Source organism: Polypterus senegalus, chromosome 4, assembly GCF_016835505.1.
Source record: "Polypterus senegalus isolate Bchr_013 chromosome 4, ASM1683550v1, whole genome shotgun sequence".
NCBI classification, from domain to species: domain Eukaryota; kingdom Metazoa; phylum Chordata; class Cladistia; order Polypteriformes; family Polypteridae; genus Polypterus; species Polypterus senegalus.
In genome coordinates, this window is record NC_053157.1 from 15,872,430 (window position 1) to 15,891,545 (window position 19,116).

General features: G+C 43.0%; 1 protein-coding gene across 1 annotated transcript in view; it reads right to left on the minus strand.

Moving 5' to 3' along the window:
- map9 (microtubule-associated protein 9) overlaps nucleotides 1–18,754 on the minus strand; it is a 79,640-nt gene extending 60,886 nt beyond the window's left edge. Inside the window, exon 1 of the mRNA XM_039752699.1 lies at nucleotides 18,395–18,754. Coding sequence (XP_039608633.1) covers nucleotides 18,395–18,754 — 360 coding nt within the window. The remainder of the gene's footprint in view (nucleotides 1–18,394) is intronic.
- Nucleotides 18,755–19,116: the final 362 nt, after the last annotated feature.

Consider the following 19,116-nt stretch of genomic DNA (forward strand, 5'->3'; position numbering starts at 1 on the left):
CAATCACAGTCCTGGAGAGCCGCAGTGGCTGCAGGTTTTTGCTCCAACCCAGTTGCTTAATAAAGCACTTATTGCTAAAGTAACACTTCTGCTTCACTTTAGTGATTTTGAGCCCTTATTGCTTAATTTTGTCTTAAACAGCTATTTTAATTGCTCCTTATTATCAATAACATGCAAATGACAAGAGAGAGCAGCATTTCTCCATTTAGCTTATTTACATTTACACCTGTGTGTATTTATCTGCACTATTGGGTTTAATTAAATACTAAATGAAGAGAAAAAAGTGAAGGACTGAGAATTACTCGTCCATTTTTAGCCTTCAAATCATTTGCATGATAGAAAGGGAAAGAAAATCTAGGATATGAGAATGACCTGACATAGCAGAGTTAATTTAATTTCATAGCTTGTTAGTGCTTTATTGGCAAGAATTGCTTTCTAATTAAGCAACCAGGTCAGAACAAAAACCTGCAGCCACTGCGGCTCTCCAGGACTGGGATTGAGGACCCCTGGTATAGGCCCAAAATACCCCTAACACCAGAAACCAGGTTAAAAATATATTGTACCATCCTGTATCTGGACTTAAAAGTCCACGTACACTCATTTTTTTTACCCAAAATTTATCAAGAAGGAAACTAGCCTTCCAATTTTTTAATATAACATCTAAGGAGAAATCAGTCAGCATGTCTTCTTCAGGCTGCAGTGAGGTGTACTTTGAGCAACTGTGAAGGTGATTGGTTATTAGCACTAACACAGAAGAACCTGAAAAGAAAACCGAGGAAAGTAAAGATTAATAATGATTGAAAGTTCATTGAAGAGTATAAGAATAGAACTAAAATGTAGCAATGGAAAAGCAAAATTTTAAAAGTATGTTTTTAGGAGTTTTTTTTTAATGACCCACAGTGTTAGCCTGCCGTATCTCTATTGCTAAAGTATAAAGGCTGCCTCACTCTTCTTTTATGCTTGGCTTTTGGAATAAGAAGCAGAGTGTTATTAGAAGATCTAAGGCTACAACATGTAATGTAAAGGGATAGACACTCCAAAATATGAAGGAGGGAGATTATTTAAGGCTTTATATACTGTGACGTGTCTCACTATTGCATGAGCCTTAGGGAGTGGAAGCAGTGTTGGGGTGAAGTATTGGGGTTCAGGGAGGGGGAACCTCCCTAGGGAGAAAGCTGAGTGACAGGGATCAGGGTTAATTCAGAGGGCGTGGAGAAAAAGGGAGTGTAGGTAGTCAGAAGTAGTAGTAGTTGTTGTAGTGAGAGGAAGACAGCATCAGGTTGACAAGGGATCGAATAGTTAAAGGGAAGGCAAGAGGTAATCAGGACTCTTGTGAATTGTTTTTACTTTCTCGTATACCAAGTATAGGGAAAGTATTGGAATCATCCAAAAATTCAATTTCAATATTTTGATGAATCTCAACGTTTTAGACCTCCCTGACTCTGAAAATACCATTTTTGGAATTATGTCTGTGTGTGTGTGTATGTAAATACGATAACTTGAGTACACTTTCATTTAGGTGAATAAAATTTTGCATACAAGTATTAATACAAAATGTAAATTTTCATCAACTTTTGAGCTATTTCCGCTAACCGGAAGTGGTACTTTTTTATTCATGCAGCTGCAGAGTCCGATTTATTCAACTTTACTTTTACAATAATTGTTCAATATATTATTAATTTGATTTGATTTGTTGTTGATGGATCTTTAAAGTATATGATATAAAAATATAATCACTGTTTTGTGGTTTACTTCTCAAATATCCAACCCTATATCTGAGTATACAAGAAAGTCTAGGTTAGACCACTCACAATTTTTTTATCATTTTGGGAGTGTCCCCCTTACACTGGAAGACTCCCATGGACAAGCAGCTTCTGAGTGTGTTTTATTTGACGGGACGTCATAATACCATTAGCAGTATTTTAAAGTCAGTTCTAAAAGACATGGGTAACCAGTGTAACTATACTAGAAGTGGTTGGATGTGCTCAGATTTTCTTTTTCCAATTAGCATTCTTGCTTCTTCACTCCAAACTTACTGCAATAGATTGAGGTCTTTCATGGTTAGTCCAATTAGGAGCACATTACAGTAATCTAATAAATTAAAAACAAAAGTGCAAATTAATATCTCATCATCTTGCAATGTTAAAGCTCTGTATATAGTTTTAAATTGTATTCTGTTTGATTATTTGTTTCTATTTTATTGAATGTTTAATGTTTTTCCTTAGGACTTTGGAATTAGCTATTAGTACAACAACCTAATTTCAGATATATTCTTATTTTAAAGGAGCTCAGGAAGCCTCTTTCAAGGAAAGGGTGCTACACTTTGTTAATATAACATGCAAGGAAAGTCTGAAGAAACTGGTAAAATAAAAGCTTTGAGAGATTAGTTTGGATTGGTGTTCGCCATGGAGTGTATAGTAAACGTGTTTTGTGTATTATCGTAGTATTTCCCTCTACTTACCCTTTACCTTTTTTTCTCAAGGGTAAGTACTCATCAAGTTCGTTACCGGGTTGGTCTATTGTTGCACTTTAAGATTAACACACACATACATAGCTATACGCATACACACAGACCATAAACTGAACAGTGCCCCAGGAATAACACACACACAGCTGGTTAACCTCTGGCACTTTAAACCACACAAGTGCCTTATGAATAACACAGCCTGTCACTCTCTCAGCACTTCAGGAGACTTACTTATTATCGGCATGAACAACATACAAAGTTTTAATGATATCTCAGACCCAAATATTACTTTTGGTCTACAAGAATACATTTAAACATACAAAGGCTCAGCATCCTTGACTATAGGCCATTTATCAGCCAAGAATGCCTTACTTTACGTTCTGTTCCCTACTATTGAGTGGAGCTCTCACCCTCAGCCTTAATAAATCTCACAGCACAGAGCGTATGGCAAATCTCCAGCTGCACCAGGTGCTCAAACAAATCTACCTTATTACTTCAATTACTCTATAGACATTAGGACAAAGCATAGAAAGTGAAAAGCAGCATGGTATTTATTACAAGAATAATAATAATACCACTGGAACAAAGAATATAGAAAATAGGACTGATAGAAAAGTCTGGATATGTATAGTGTTTAGAGAAAGCTTATGAAAAAGTAAAGATGACAAGGATGAATGTCGCAGGCGGCTTGTGATCGAGCACTCGTAGTTGATCATGATGCTTTTCTAACAACCAGATGGAAACGGCTTCACGTTGACGTCACTCTGTTCTCTTCTGACGTCTTCGTCCCCTCTTCTTCCTCCCTCCTTTCTTTCTCACTTCCTTACTTCCTTACTCACTTACTCACTCCTCAGATGAGGCATATTTATTCTAAAATTCTACTGGCGGGTTTTGCAAAATGTGATTGTTAGATACTGTATTCTGATTGGCTGGCTGTCACTATGAAGAATGAATTCACTGTCCGTTTTCCCAAACAATAAAACTTTTTTATGTTCTCTGAGGTGTCGCTATATCTTCCTTTCCCAGGCTGTAAAATAATTAGATGTCCATCCTTTCTCAGGTTATAAAGTAATCGAGTCACCAGCATGTCTTCCTTTCTATGTTGGAACTGCTGTTTTAAAAGTGAGATCTAACTGGGTAGAAGACATGCTTTGAATTGTCCTGAATGTAGTTCATCTGTTGTCTTGTCTTGAACAAAATATAATGGAAATATAAACCAGAATGTACAGATTTTGGAGCCCACAACATGTTGCTACTGAAACAGAGAATAAACAGCGGTAAAGTGAAATTTTAGGTCAATGGCCAGGAAACTCCCCATTGAGAACTTGTGGTCAATCCTCAAGACAAACAAAAACCCACCAATTCTGACAAACTCCAAGCATCGGAAGATGTTTTAGTCCCATTTTTTATTCACGGCTGTGTTCTTAAGCAAAATTGTGAGTTAGCCCTGCACTCCCTTGGCTGATAAGCAACCCCCCACATGAATGGTCTCTGGATGCCTTACTGTTGGCCTGACACAGGACTGATGTAGCACTGCTCACCTTTTCTTTTTTCTGGATGCCCCAATCAATTGGATAGGGGATTCATCAGAGAAAATGACTTTACACCAGCAGTCCAATCCCTGTACCTTTTGCAGAATATCATTCTGTTCCTGATGTTTTTCTTGCTGCCCTTCTTGACACCTACCACGCCATCCTCCAAAAGTCTTCACCTCACTAACACCTGCCTGCTGCCATTCTTGAGCAAGCCCTACACTGGTGGTGCCCCGATTCTACAGCTGACTCAACTTTAGGAGACGATCCTGGCGAGTACTGGACTTTCCTGGGTGCCCTGAAGCCTTCTTCATAACAATTGAACCTCTCTCCTTGAAGTTCTTGATGATCTGATAAATGGTTGATTTAGGTGCAATCGTATTTGCCTTGCCTGTGAAGCCCTTTTTGTGCAAAGCAATGATGGTCCTTTTGTGGTGGTGCTAAAATGCAGTGGAAATGTTTTTGGGGGGGGATTAAGTTCATTTTTATGGCAAAGAGAGACTTTGCAATTAACTGCAGTTCATCTGATCACTCTTTATAACATTCAGGAGTAGATGCAAATTGTCATCATAAAACTGAGGCAGAAAACTTTGTATATTTGTGTCATTTTCATAACTTTAGGCCACAAGCTGTATGTCTTTCTATTATATTAAAAAAATCCTGGGACGAGACGAGACTTTTTAGTCTAGGATGAGACGTGATTTTTTCAGAGAGACAATTTCACGTCCCGCGAGATGAGACTGTGCCATGAGATTTAACCATGCCCGGGGCCGGAAATAAAAGACAAAGAGTAGATGACAAAGTAGAACATCATAAATAGGTTCCAAAATGTTGGCGTGATACACATGTAGAGCAGGTTAAAGATAACGAAAGTACCAAAATTCGAAAGTCTCAAAAAATGATAGTAATGATCGCATTAGCGCAAACAAACATAAATTATTACTCAGCGATATTGAATATATTGTTCGGATTTAAACTTTAAGTCGGAGACTTGTAGATTGTCTAATTTGTGTTGCCAGCAAGGAAAATAAAGTAGTGTTTCTTCCCGATGAAGAGGCATATCTGCAAGAATTAAAAGATTTATTGTTTGGTGAAGGTGAAATCCACATACGTGAGCAGTAGAGACGCGAAGTGGCTGGCGCATTGATGAGCGAAGCGAGCAGGGGGAAAAGCCCCCTAGTTAAAAATGAAAAAAAAAAACATTTCATGAGGTGTGCTTAATTTTTCATATGACTGTCAGCAGTCTCCACAGAGGAGAATCGAGTTTGTTTGTGTTACTAAAGAAAAAGAGATTCACTCCATCAGTGTTGGGAAGGAAAGAAATCTTAGGCATCCAAACCCTCATGAAGAAATAACTTCCAGTACCAGTCCTTGTGAATAATATCACAGTTATGGCTGTAATAGTTGCAGGAGCAGCTTAGAAATTTTAAGCACCTTACTATTGCATCAATTAAAGATCAATCATTTGTTTTTCAATCCCACGTTTTAGCAAAAAATAGGATACTCTTTTGTTTAAAGAATCCAGGTTTGAATTACAACAATAACAGCATTTATTCATATAGCATATTGTCATACAAACAATCTATGTTTATACATGTACTTGCCGTCCCCCGCGACTCCACCCGCATAGTAGTGAAACAGGATAGTGAGGAGGGTCCCGTCCGGCTCCCTACACCTGACGTCACACTTCCCCCTTCCCTCGGTCCGCAGTATCTGTCTCAGATTAGTGTGAATAAATCACTCCTACAAGCGAACCATGATTCTTAGCGAAATGAGAGAAGTCGCAAAATCAACCGGAATGTTCAAGCAAATTCTAGAAAAAAAAACGATCTAAATCCGTTAAGTAGTCCCCCCCCCACCCCCACTTTGCCTGCTGCATGTCTCTAGAAGTCTCAAAAAAAAATCAGTGCTACAAGTGAACTATGATATTTAATGTGATGAGAGACGTCACAAAATCAACTGAATTGTTCAAGCAGATTATAGAAAAAAAACCCAATCTAAATCTGTTAAGTAGTCCTCTTGTGAAAGGTGGACTGACATACAGACAGACAGACGGACAGTCATTTGTTTTTATATATATAGAGAAGTGCCATGAAAGACAGGTGTCCCGACCAGGATAAAGACAGAGTTCTGACCCAAACTGGACTCCATAATGGACTGGAGATACAACCTGTCCTGAACGCCCTATAGTCATCGTCCTGACAGGGATTAATCTGTAACAAATGGACCAGGAGATTGTGAAATTTTGGAACAGTTCATACCCCCACACAGAAGGTAGCAGTGTTCCTCAAGGCTGATCCCAATCAGAACATCTGCAGGGTTTGCATGGGAATTGGAGTGTGGAAGTGCAAGACTCTCGGGATCCTTGGGTGCCACCAGAAGGAGCTGTCATGGGGAAGGACAATAATGCTTTCCATATGAGCCAGAAGTACTTGTGACATGCAGTGTGGTAACATGGGAAGCAGTGTTGGGCCTTGCTTGAAAGGAGGCCACCGTCTCACATTGGGGAGTCAGAGTTGGGAGGCGACAGGCGACACTCTTGGAGGGAGGAAGGTGAAACAATCATCAGAGTTTTTGTATTGATTATTGATTTTGTGATGGGTGTTTATTGGAAAAGGGTTGGTGGATAAGTAAATATCCTTTATTTAAATCCAGAATTGTGTCGGATGTTACTGTGTCTGGTGTAGGGCTGCCAATCATCTTCATTTTCCCGGACATGTCCTCATTTTTAATGCGCCATGGACTGTCCAGGAGGAATTTATAAAATTTTGAAAATGTCTGGAATTCTGGCTCCTAAAATTTGAAAATCTCCATATCCTTATCATTTGTAAAAATTGAAAGCCGTACACCAATACAAGTTGCGCACACTTTTTCTCCCAGAATCTTCACTTCCGTTCCAGTAGTAAACAACGCAGATATTGATGAGAATAGTCGATGTCTGTCCAATTTGGCTTTTTCACTTCATCTTTTGAATTCTGCTTTATCTTCTGGGCGAGTGGACACTTCATTATAAATGTTGTTCCTTTCCTTAATTATTTGTAATCCTAATTCACTGTAACTAAGTGAATGTATTCAAAATTGAAATCACAATTTCAAGCTTTCTACGTGAGATCTTATTTTCAGTTCTTTTTTCATCAGCTTCGCTAAACAAGAAATTTAATACATCCATGTACAGTCTGTTGTATTTAAGTGCGAGTAAGTACTGCTTTCTAATATTTTAATGGAAAATATTGTTATTACCGACCATTGTTCCAAAATAGATTTCTAATTGTAAATGAATGAGTTTATTATTAAAGTTTCAGTTAATTAAAAAAAAATCACACATTTATTCTGTCATCCATCCATCCATTCTCTAACCCGCTGAATCCGAATACAGGGTCACGGGGGTCTGCTGGAGCCAATCCCAGCCAACACAGGGCACAAGGCAGGAACCAATCCTGGGCAGGGTGCCAACCCACCGCAGGACACACACAAACACACCCAGCACACACTAGGGCCAATTTAGAATCGCCAATCCACCTAACCTGCATGTCTTTGGATTGTGGGAGGAAACCGGAGTGCCCGGAGGAAACCCACGCAGACACGGGGAGAACATGCAAACTCCACACAGGGGAGGACCCGGGAAGCGAACCCGGGTCTCCTAACTGCGAGGCAGCAGCGCTACCACTGCGCCACCGTGCCGCCCTATTCTGTCATATAAATGCAATATCTTTTTAGTTACCAGTTGATCAAGTAATAAATCACTTCTTCAAGTAATTTAATAATATTTTCATAATTCATTTACATAAATTCAGGAATACCCATTATGCCAAAAAGAAAGTGCAAGCTTACAGACTACTTGAACAACAAATCTCCTCATTTTCAAAAGGGCAGAACAGACTCAATGAAGGGGCTGATGCACCCAAGACTTAATTTCAACAGCATGCTATGTAAAGATTTCTATTCATATTTATCCAAGAACCCAGATTTCTTGAGAAAAATAACTCCAGTGGAAAATATAAAGGAATGTAGGTAAATGAAAATAAGCTAAATCGAAAAGAGTAAAATTATATTTATTTTACTAGAAGTGAATTTACTATGCGTATCATTTTGTACAGGTTTACGACAGTTAAGCTACCCAAATAAAAATTGAAGGATTGGAGTCTGTTAATTTAAGAGGCTTGACATACTCAAAATATTTAATGAGTTATTAGTTTTCCAGTGACTATGTTTGTAGCCATGACATCATAATTATAGTGTGTGAAAGATGCCCGGACACAGACAGACACTGAGACAGCCAGATGTTGAAAACACACACTTGTAATTCCTTCTGCACCTGCTCACACAATACAGTCAGTGCACCAACCCGCAATAATGGTTCACAGTCCCCTTCTTCTCTTTCTATTGCCACCTCTACTCCACTCCTCACAAGCTCCGTTCTCTTCCACCCATCTCTGGCTCCTCAAGTAAAGTGAGGCGGCCTCTTTTATAGTCCACCCGGATGTGCTCCAGGTGCTTCCTGATGATCTTCCGGCAGCACTTCCTGGTGTGGCGGAAATGCTGCCCTTGCACCCGAAAGCACTCCGGGCGTACCTGGACTCTGCCAACAGCACTTCCTGGTGTGGTGGAAGTGCTGCCTTCCAGGGCTCCATAATTATCCGGGCGCCCCCTGGCGGTGACCACAGGCCCCAACAGGGATGAGCTTCCAAGCTTTGTTCCTGTGGCCCGGGGAAGGTATTGTCCCTGTCCTGATCCTCCCAGGCATCCCTGTTGGGCTGAATCCCCAGCCGTCCACCACAAGTGATAAACTGCTGCTAAAGGTTTACTGTATATCATTAAAAAAAAACCATAAGACAGTATAAAAGCGTATTATGGCATCATAGGCACAGGCGTCCTCAAAAGTCCTAATTTTTCAACCCAATCCCAGAGAAAGAGAGTTGGCAGCCTCAGTCTGGTGGGTTATAATGTAATATACAAATACCGTTTTATAGTCTGGTCCTGCAATCTTTTTTTACTTATTCCTTTTCAGGCATTTGCATCACTGTTATAAACCTCTTATAACATTGTTTATGAAAGACTAAAAGTCTTTGACATTTGATTAATGAAGCAAAAGATGTAATCTGATGCCAGAAGTAACACTTTGAAATGGAATAGTTGGAAATCCCTAAACCAAGTCTGACAACTGGGATGTCAGTGCATGATATTCACCACAAGATGGTGCTGTTAGACTAAAATGTCTGTGAAATGATTTTGTTTTTCAGATGAGTTCTAACAGAAAAGAGAATTAAGAACACAAAGCACGTATGACGAATCTGATTATTATTTGGGGCTGAATTTGTAAAGTGCCTATTGCTTAAGTAGTACATCTCTGTTAGAATTTTTATACACTGATCTTTCCTGCTAATTCATAATAATTAATGAGTAATTTGTTAATTTATTTAGACTGTTCAATGGGATTAGTACCAGTGTGCCAGCATACCAGTGTGCGAATTACCCCATGTTAACTGGAGGGGTGGGTATTGTTGGCTGAACAATGAAATCTTGCTCTAGTCATATGGATATGCAATAGATTAAATGAGGACCAGAAGGAGTTGTGGAGGATGGCCGGCTGTTTATCCCGGCCAATACCCCCAAGCTGCCAGGTGGAGCCCTCCTTGCAGCATGGAGGTCCCCAGAAGACCAGCAGGGTATCATGGACAATAGAGTTTTTATGCACCGCCCTGCTGGATGCCATGGGGGCCACGAGAGGGAGCTGCAGGGAGGACCGAAGAGTTCTTCGTGCCCTATGACCCGGAAGTTCTTCATAGGAAGAGCGACGGGCTTCCGGGGTGAGAAAAGGACTATTTACCCTGACCCGGAAGGAATATGGACTTGTGGACTGTTGGGCAGGAACACCTCCGGGTCAGGGAGTATAAAAGGATCATGGGAACTCCCAGACAATGAACTGAGTTGGGAGGCAGGGTGGCTAAGCGTCTGGGAGTGGAGGATTGGTTTATTTATTATTGTGGTTATTGTGATTTATTGAGTATTGTGGAGAGGAGGGTGCTTTGTGCACTTTATTATTATAATAAATAACTATTTGGACTTTTATCTGGTGTCTGACGTGTGGTCTGAGGGTGCAAGGGTGCGAGCAATAACCCTAATTTGTCACAGAGTATATGCATATCTTCATTTGACAAATCACATCATATGAGGGGGAACCAAAAATTATAAAGCTTATAAAAAGCGATTCCCTTCATTTAAACTCCGAAATGCTCTCTTTGAGATGCAATCCGGTAGTTCCAAAACTTCTGCCATTCCTGGAAACACCACCTATAACTCATCTTTTGTGACAATGTCTAGAACCTCTTGTAGTTTTTGCTGGATTTCTTCCACAATGTGAAATCTTCTTCCCTTCAGTTTCCCTTTTCAGTTTTTTAATTTCAGGAAGAAAAAAATAAATAAAATTCACAGGGATAGAGATCTTGTGAATACAGGAAGTTCAAAACAACACTCCCATTGTTTTGGCTCTTTGAATAGCAGCGCTGTGTGTGTGCAGGTATGTTATCATAGTGAAAAATCCACATTTGGTTGTGCCACTTCTCCGGATTTTTTTTCCTGATGCTTTCCTGTTGATGCCTCAGCAGTTCAGTTTAATAAATGTTATTAACAGTCTACTCATGGGAAACAAACTCTTTATGAACATGTCCATCAATGTCTCTTGAAAATCTGCCAAGGTTCCTCACAGAACAAAAACACCAATGTCCTCTGTGTGATTGTGGAATAAATGCCAGAAATATACTGATGGTCAACTCAGCATGAAGCTGTTTGGTGGACTGATTACCAGACTTGTATGTAAGTATATGATAGCTAGTGACATATTCAATAACTGTACCCTACTCCAGTGCTATTAACCAGTTCAAGAATTTTTGAGTCCCACCTTGTATGTGGATATGCAGGTTTCAAAGAAAAATAAAACACATCAGCATCATGCAGAAAAGCATAACTTCACGACTCATTGTTAGCCAAAGACCACTGCAACTGCACTTTGACCATTTCTATCTGAACTGAAACTCACCATAAAGTGTGCTCCGCTCTCCCGTTGGCCCTTAACCACAACTGTCGACTGCTGGGAACTGAAGTCCTCTCAGTATGACTGCCACTTTTTCATTCCAAGAACAGGCTTGGTTACTAAAAGCTACACTAACAATTGTGAGACCAATCTGAACATTTGAACAATCTGGACAAGAACAGGTCATTCAGCCCAAGAAAGCTCGCCAATCCTATCCAATTAATTCTTCCAAAATAACATCAAGTTGAGTTTTGACGGTACCTAAATCCTACTGTCTACCACACTCTCTGTTCACTTATTCCATGTGTCTATGGTTCTCTGTGTGAAAAAAATAATTCCTAATGTTTGTGTTAAATTTACCCTTAACAAGTTTCCAACTGTGTCCCCTTGTTGTTGCTGAACTCATTTTAAAGTCACCGTCTTGATCCACTGCACTAATTCCCTTCATTATTATAAACACTTCCGTCGTGTCTCTTCTTAAGCTTTTTTCACTTAAACTGAAAAGGCTCCAATCTTTTAATCTTTCCTCAAGACTCATCCCCTGCAGTCCTGGAATCAGCCTTGTCGCTCTTCTCTGGACTTTTTCCAGCACTGCTATGTCTTTCTTTGAAGCCTTAATAATAAAACTGTACAAAGTACTCCAGATGAGGCCTAACCATCTCTGAGCATAACCTCCCACTCTATAGCCTCAGCCTGCCCTCCCGTATACTAAAGAAATTCTATGCATCCACAATCACAAGGATTCTAACAAGATGTGCCACCATTTGGTTAGGAAACATCACGCAGCAGGATTGCAAGGCTCTACAAACAGTCGTTTGGTCAGCTGAATGCATCACTGAATATGCACTCCCTAACTTCGTATGCATCAATACCAAGCGATGTTGAACAAGGCTTAAAAAATATAATCCATGACACCAGCCACCCTAACAACGGCCTGTTTTTGACCTGCGGTCAGGTAAACACTAGTGCTGCCTAAAGTCCAGTTCGGAGAGACTGAGGAGGGGCTTCTGTCCACATCTGCATGTTAAGTAAGGAAAGTGAGGAAAGTGTCGAGAAAAACCCAAAGCCCTTCTCTCTGACATTAAGTTATTTAAGTTAAGGAGAAGGAGGAGGAGGTTAGGAGCACATGCTGATACAGCGCATTGCCGCACCCACCACACGACAAACCAACTCAGGATCCCAGATTGGGACTCGAGTGCAGCCATGCAACAGGTGACACCTCAGCACCACACTAGTTCAGTGGGTGGTTTAGAGAGAGATAGTCCACCAAGATCGCAGTCAAGATCACTTGCACGGAGGACTGGGGCTCACAAGTAGACCAGGGTACATGACTGACAAGACACATTTTCACCAGAGAGATGCCAGCTGTGGGTCTAGCAAGAGAGGGAAGACTCACGAGAGGAGAAGAAGTGAGGCATGCCTTGGTCGTTGTAGCAACATGAGGTACCCAGAAGTATAAAAGAATGCTCACTTCATGAAGGACAGATGCCAACAGAGATTCGTCAAGTTAGCAAGATTTCTGTTGGGAAACAGGCATTTGACGAACAGAGTGCTTCAGTGTGTTGTTGTGTTAACACAGAGTGCAACTTGGACTTCGCATCAAAGGTTGTATCCTCCACTGTTATGTTTTGTACCCTGAAAAGATGGCGCCCATCGTGGCTGACATCTCTGTGTACTCCTCCTGCAACCATCTGTTTGTTTGTCTTACTAGTTATAGACATGCGTACCTCATCTGCACTGATCACGTATAACAGAAAGACGTTGTTAGAGATTGATAAACAACAACCTCACAATGTTATTCTTGTCGGACCTGGACTGTTTCCTCCACCAGAACTTCATCGCTTGCAACAGTGTCGGGTAAAGAACACAGTAGGAGAAAGGAGTGACCCAAGCAGCAGTGAGGCAAGAGAGGTGGATTACATGCTAAGCTGAAGGTAAGAACCAGCAGACCACCTCTCCTCAGCCTCACGCTTTGTAACGTTCGATCTCTGGCAAAATAAGATGGATAAACTCAGAACCAGGATTACGTCCCAGCGAGAAGTGAGAGACTGCTGCGCGGTGATCTTCACTGAAACCCGGTTATCGGACAACATCCCAGAATAAGCTGTCCACCTCCACATTCACTCCATTCATCACGCGGACCATGATGGCGAACTCAAAAGGTGGAAGAATTTGCAACCGATGGTAGGCAGACGTTCAGACTGTCAATAAACACTGTTGGAGTGGTGTAGAGTACCTAATACTGAAATGCAGACCCTTTTATTTACCAAGGGAGTTTACCGCTGGGTACATTCTATCTGTTTCTACGTTCCTCCGAAAGCAAACACCACGGCAGCACTGGGACATTGTCTGTGCTTATAAACACCCAAGAAAACAAACACCCCGATGCAGCGTCTATATTGCTTGGTGATTTTAACTGTTGTAACTTATGGACTGTGTTGCCAGCATACCAGATACAAGTTACGTTTCCTACTTCTTTTCTCCACCCTAGCGGCCTGCTGCTTCTCTTCTTTCAGCTGCATCTTTTCACGTTAAAACTGATTAAGTTAGTTTCTGTGTTGTAATTACTTAGTACATTTTTCTTAATTTTTCACTTAAGCTGACACTTAAGTCTTCAATCTGCCTCAAGAATGAATTAAAATATGAAGAGGTAGGGGATGTGACCGCGAAGGTGGTAGGGAATGAGAACGGCGCCTGTACGCATGCGTCACACGGCCGCCATGCTGCATGCTGCCAAGAGTTGATTCTACAATTAAATAAAATAAAAACAAAAAGAGCAATAAAAATCATCACCCCAAAAGCGGATAGTAGATGTCATGTAGTATATGTGTACCAAATTTCAGGTCAATAGGTAAAACGGTTTGCGAGCTACAGGTGATTTAAATTCCTGGACAGACAAATGAACAGCCACGGTAGCGTATTATATAAGAAGATAGTTCGGCTTTTAACACCGTGATACCAACAAGCTCTCCACTCTAGGTGTGCCACCTACTCTCTGCAACAGGGTCCTAGACTATTTACAGGCAATGCAACAACATTTACAAAATAATAAATATAGAAACCCTACAAGGATGTTGTTTGAGTTCCATGCTGCACACACTCTTTAGGGCTTGTTTATACTTCAGCGTTCATTTGACACATTTTCTGAGCAGGTCTTCAGAAATTAACGTGACACATGAGTTGCAGTACCAGCAAAAAGTCGGGGGGGTGCAGTGTGCTAAAAGTTGGAATGTGACGTCAGAGTCTCTGTTTACTGTCTACATGTGACAGAAAGCCGCTATGCGGATTCTAGTAGGTTCAATGTGCGCGCTTCGATTTTTGATGAATGGTTCGATGTGGTGAAGCAAAATGCCGACATACAAATGCATTCGTGGTGCTTTTATATTCAAGCGTTGCATATATTTTACAAGTCTCACATACCATCTTTTGTGCTGTCTTTTTTTCCTGGAGCTTCCTCCTGACCTGACAGCAGCAATCACCACAAAGAATACATTAAATGTATGATACTTTGAGTAGTGAGAAAAGCGCTACATAAATGTAAAGAATTTCATGACGAAATGCATTAACGTATATATGTTACATTTTACAGATAAATTGCTAATTTCATTTAAATAATGACCACTGTTAATAATTACACACATGGGGGTGACACGGTGGCGGAGCGGTAGCACTGCTGTCTCACAGGGAGTCACGTCGCTGGTGTTCCCTGCCTGGACTTTACATGTTTTCCTACTGGGTTTCCAGAGTGCGCTCCGGTTTCCTTCAAAAAATATTCAGATTTGGTGACACTAAAATGACTCCAGTATGTGCTTGTATTCACCTTGCGATGAGCTAATGCCCTGTCCAGGGATTGTTTCAGCCTCGTGCCCAATGCTTGCTGGAATGGACACATCCCTGGATTGATGGATTTAATCATTAAATATCCTTTTCAGAGATATTGCGGTAAGGTGTCATCAGAATTTAATGGGTGTTCCAGGCAATTCACAACACAGCAAAGCCGAACCTGTTCTCACCGTGATAATATCTCGCACTGCCACCTGGTGGATTCCTCCAGATTTACGTAAAGTACGCACACAAGTATAAACAGTAAAACACATGCGTAGTAGGAGCGTCCACAGCAGCATGTGCCGAGTCGTGTGAAGTATAAACCCGGCCTTAGCTGTGTCACTTCTCAGCAGCACACCAGTATTATTTAAATTTGCAGATAATGCATCAGTCATTGGACTGATTTCTGTGGGTGACAAGTCAGTGAGATGGCTGGCCTTGTGAACTGGTATAACTTATGCCAGAAAAAGAGATGATTATTGACACACGGTGGAAGAGAGGTCAGCACCCTCCACTGTACATTAGATTGAGACTGTGGTGGAGAGGGTGGCCACTTTGAAAGTTTTTTTGAATACACAATGGGAGTTTGAAAAACGAGAGTCCACCTTATGAGAAGGATTTAGGAGTAGTAGTGGACTCGAAAACTATCGACTTCCTTTCTATGGTCAGAAGCCATTAAGAAGGCTAACAGAATGTCTGGTTATATAGCGCCTTGATGTGTGGAGTAAAAGTCACAGGAGGTTCTGCTCAAGCTTTATAACACACTGGTGAGGCCTCATATGGAGTACTGGGTGCAGTTTTGATCTTCAGGCTACAAAAAGGACATAGCAGTGATGGAAAAGGTCCAGAGAAGAGCGACTTGGCTGATTCCAGGGCTACAGGGGATGAATTATGAGGAAAGATTAAAAGAGCTGAGACTTTACAGTTTAAGCAATAGTGGATTTAGAGGAGACCTGATTGAAGTGTTTAAATTTATGAAGGAAATTAGTACAACTAGCCGAAGCCCGCTGTAGCATATGGCGGTGTAAGAATAGGAACGGAAAATGGTGAGAAAAGAATTCAGTATAACAAAGGCTTAGGAAACCACCGTCGCAGTATAACAAAAATAGCAAGGAGCGAAACCAATGCCAATGGTCGAGAGAGTACCTTCCTGTAGCAGGATACAGAAAACGTAGACATATATAGATAGATGTCGCATTCACTGTGTTGCCCAGTCGACACGATAAGTCAGTGCGTCCGCCCTATTGCGAGTGGTAAAAGTGCCATTTAAACTAATACAGGTAGACGTGGAAACCGGGTTTTCTGATGAAAAAACAATAACGTTTTAAACAGTATCGTTTACAAACAACAGGTTTTGGCGAATCGTTTACATGCAATTATTTATATCCATTTATACACTAAATGCGTGTGTATCCCATGGTCTTAGAGTTGGTGGGCGGGGCTCTGTGAGTTTGCAGGTGTGGCTCTCTGTCTTGCGTGCGCTCTCTGTCTTGCTTGCCCTTAGTTAGAGTTGGCGGGCAGGGCTCTGTGAGTTGGCGACCGTGGCTCTCTGTCTTGCGTGCGGTGTAAAGTCAAAGTGGCTCAGAGGCGCATGTGGACTTTTGCACAGACGAAAGCGACTGAGGTTGTGTTTGGTGAGTTGTTGCGTGCCTCAAGAGCGCGACACTGGACTCGGGAGGATGGTTACAGTTGGTGTGCATGGCTCTCTCTTGTGCGTATCCCATGATGCGTCAGGAGGGTTAGAGTTGGCGGGCGGGGCTCTGTCAAGCGTATCCCATGGTCTTAGAGTTGGCAGGTGAGGCTCTGTCTTGCTTGTGCTCACCGTCTTGCGTGCCCTCAGTGTCTTACTTGCGCTCAGCGTTTTGCGTGCCCTTAGTGAATTATAAATATAGATGGATGAAGATTGTGATTTTAAGATGATTTATCAAGAACACAGGGACACAGTTGGAACTTAAGGGTAAATTTCGAACAAACATTAGGAAGTTTTTCTTTACACAGTGTAAAAGAGTAAAGACAACACAGCATGAAGGGTTGGGGTTTCCGGCCCCGTATACTGTTGCAACAAAAAAATACTCTTTACAAAAACTCTTTTTTTTCAGGTCAAAACACAAAGAAAACATTTGCTTATGCGCCGACGTCTGTACACGCGTCGGCGGCCATTTTTATACAGGCGGAGCCAGAAGTGGAGGACTGCTGGGAAGGAGGCGTGAGGGATGACGGGATCTGTGACGTCAGGGAAGATGGCGGAGGGAGGGCGGAAGTGGACGCGATGCGGTCAGGTTATGGTGGCGGAGCGTCTTTTTTCCTGAAAGAGAAAGCAGAAAGGTTAGTACCCGCCATTCCCTAGCGACAAGCGTCCTTGGTACTTTCGGTCCGCCCGCGCCTCCTACTCGCCCATGCGTGACCGACCCCCTCAGCCCAAGACCATCCGGTCGGGCGGACCTAACCGAGAGGTCGTGGATGCGGGAGAGGGTATCGGCGTTGGCCTGAAGGCCGCCGCGGCGATAAGTGACCGTGAACTTATAGGGCTGCAAGTCCAGGAACCACCTGGTGACCCGCGGATTCGACTCCTTGTGAAGGGACATCCACTGAAGCGCAGCGTGATCAGTCACCAGAGTGAATTCGCGACCCAACAGATAATACCGGAGATAAGTCACGGCCCACTTAATGGCCAGGGCTTCCCTCTCCACCGCCGCGTACCTGGTCTCGGTCCAACAATTTCCGGCTAGGTACATCACGGGGTGTTCGACACCATCAACGCTTTGGCTCAACACGGCGCCGAGGCCTGTGTCCGAAGCGTCGGTCTGGAGGATAAAGGGTAGCCCAAAATCTGGGGTCCGCAATACCGGTGCCGGCGTAAGGGCCTGTTTTAGGTCACTAAATGCGTGTTCCGCTCTGTCGTCCCATACCACATGCAGGGGAGCGCCCTTCTTTGTCAAACTAGTCAAGGGTGCTGCCCTTTCGAGAAACGGGCACGAACGGCGGTAGTACCCGCTAGCCCCAAGAAAGCTTGCACCTGTCTCTTGGTATTCGGACGGGGCCATTCCAGGATGTCTTTGACTTTGGAACACTGGGGTCTCACCTGTCCTCGTCCCACAAGGTAGCCTAAATACTTGGCCTCCTTTAAGCCAAAGAAACACTTACGGGGGTTAATACGGAGGCCGGCTTTAGCCAGTGTCGCGAGGACAGCCGAGAGCTGCAACAGATGTTCCTCCCAGGTGCCGGAATAGATGACGACGTCATCCAGGTAGGCGGCACTATAGGACGGTGGGGCTTCAGCACTCTATCCACCAGGCGTTGAAAGGTCGCAGGGGCCCGTGCAGCCCAAATGGGAGGACCTTGTATTGCCAGTGTCCGCTAGGGGTGCTAAAGGCAGTTTTTTCTTTTGCAGAAGCCGTTAAGGGAATTTGCCAATACCCTTTTGTCATATCAAGAGTAGTCAGATATCGAGCCGCACCCAGCCGCCGAGGAGGTCGTCAATGCGGGGCATAGGGTAGGCATCGAACTTGGAGACCTGGTTCAGACGTCTAAAGTCGTTACAGAATCTCCAAGACCCGTCCGGCTTAGGAACGAGGACAATTGGGCTGGACCAGGGACTGTGGCTCTCCTCGATGATGTCCGAGTCCAGCATCCGCTGTACCTCCAGTTCCACCTCGGCGTTTTGCCTCCGGAGTCTGTATGGCCTCCCCGGACGACTACTCCGGGCTCTGTGACTATATCGTGGGCAATCAGCGCAGTCCGACCTGGGGACTCGCTCACCACCTCGGGGATGGCGAAGATGGCCTGCGTAATCTCCTGCCGTTGTATGGGCGTTAGCTCGTCGCCGAGGTTAAGGGCAACCGTGCTAGCGAACAGGGAGAGGGATCTATGTGTTTCGGGAGTTTCCTCCGCTCCTTCCATGGCTTTAACAAGTTAACATGATAGATCCTCTCGCCGGTCGACGATTAGGTTGCTTGACTAAATAGTCGGCGAGCCCCTTTCTTTCCTTAACCTCGTATGGCCCCAGCCAGTGAGCTAGTAACTTGGAGTGGGAGGTGGGAACGAGTACCATAACTCGATCCCGGGGGAACTCCCGGAGGACGGAGTTGCGGTTATAGCATCGGACCTGCGCTGCCTGCGCACGAGTCACGTGGTCTTTGAGGAGAGGCCTGATTTTGGTGAGCCTGTCGCGCAGTTGCGCTACATATTCCAGTATGTTAGAGGAGGGAAGGGCCTCGGCCTCCCAACCTTCTTTTAGGATATCCAATAGTCCCCGGGGTTGT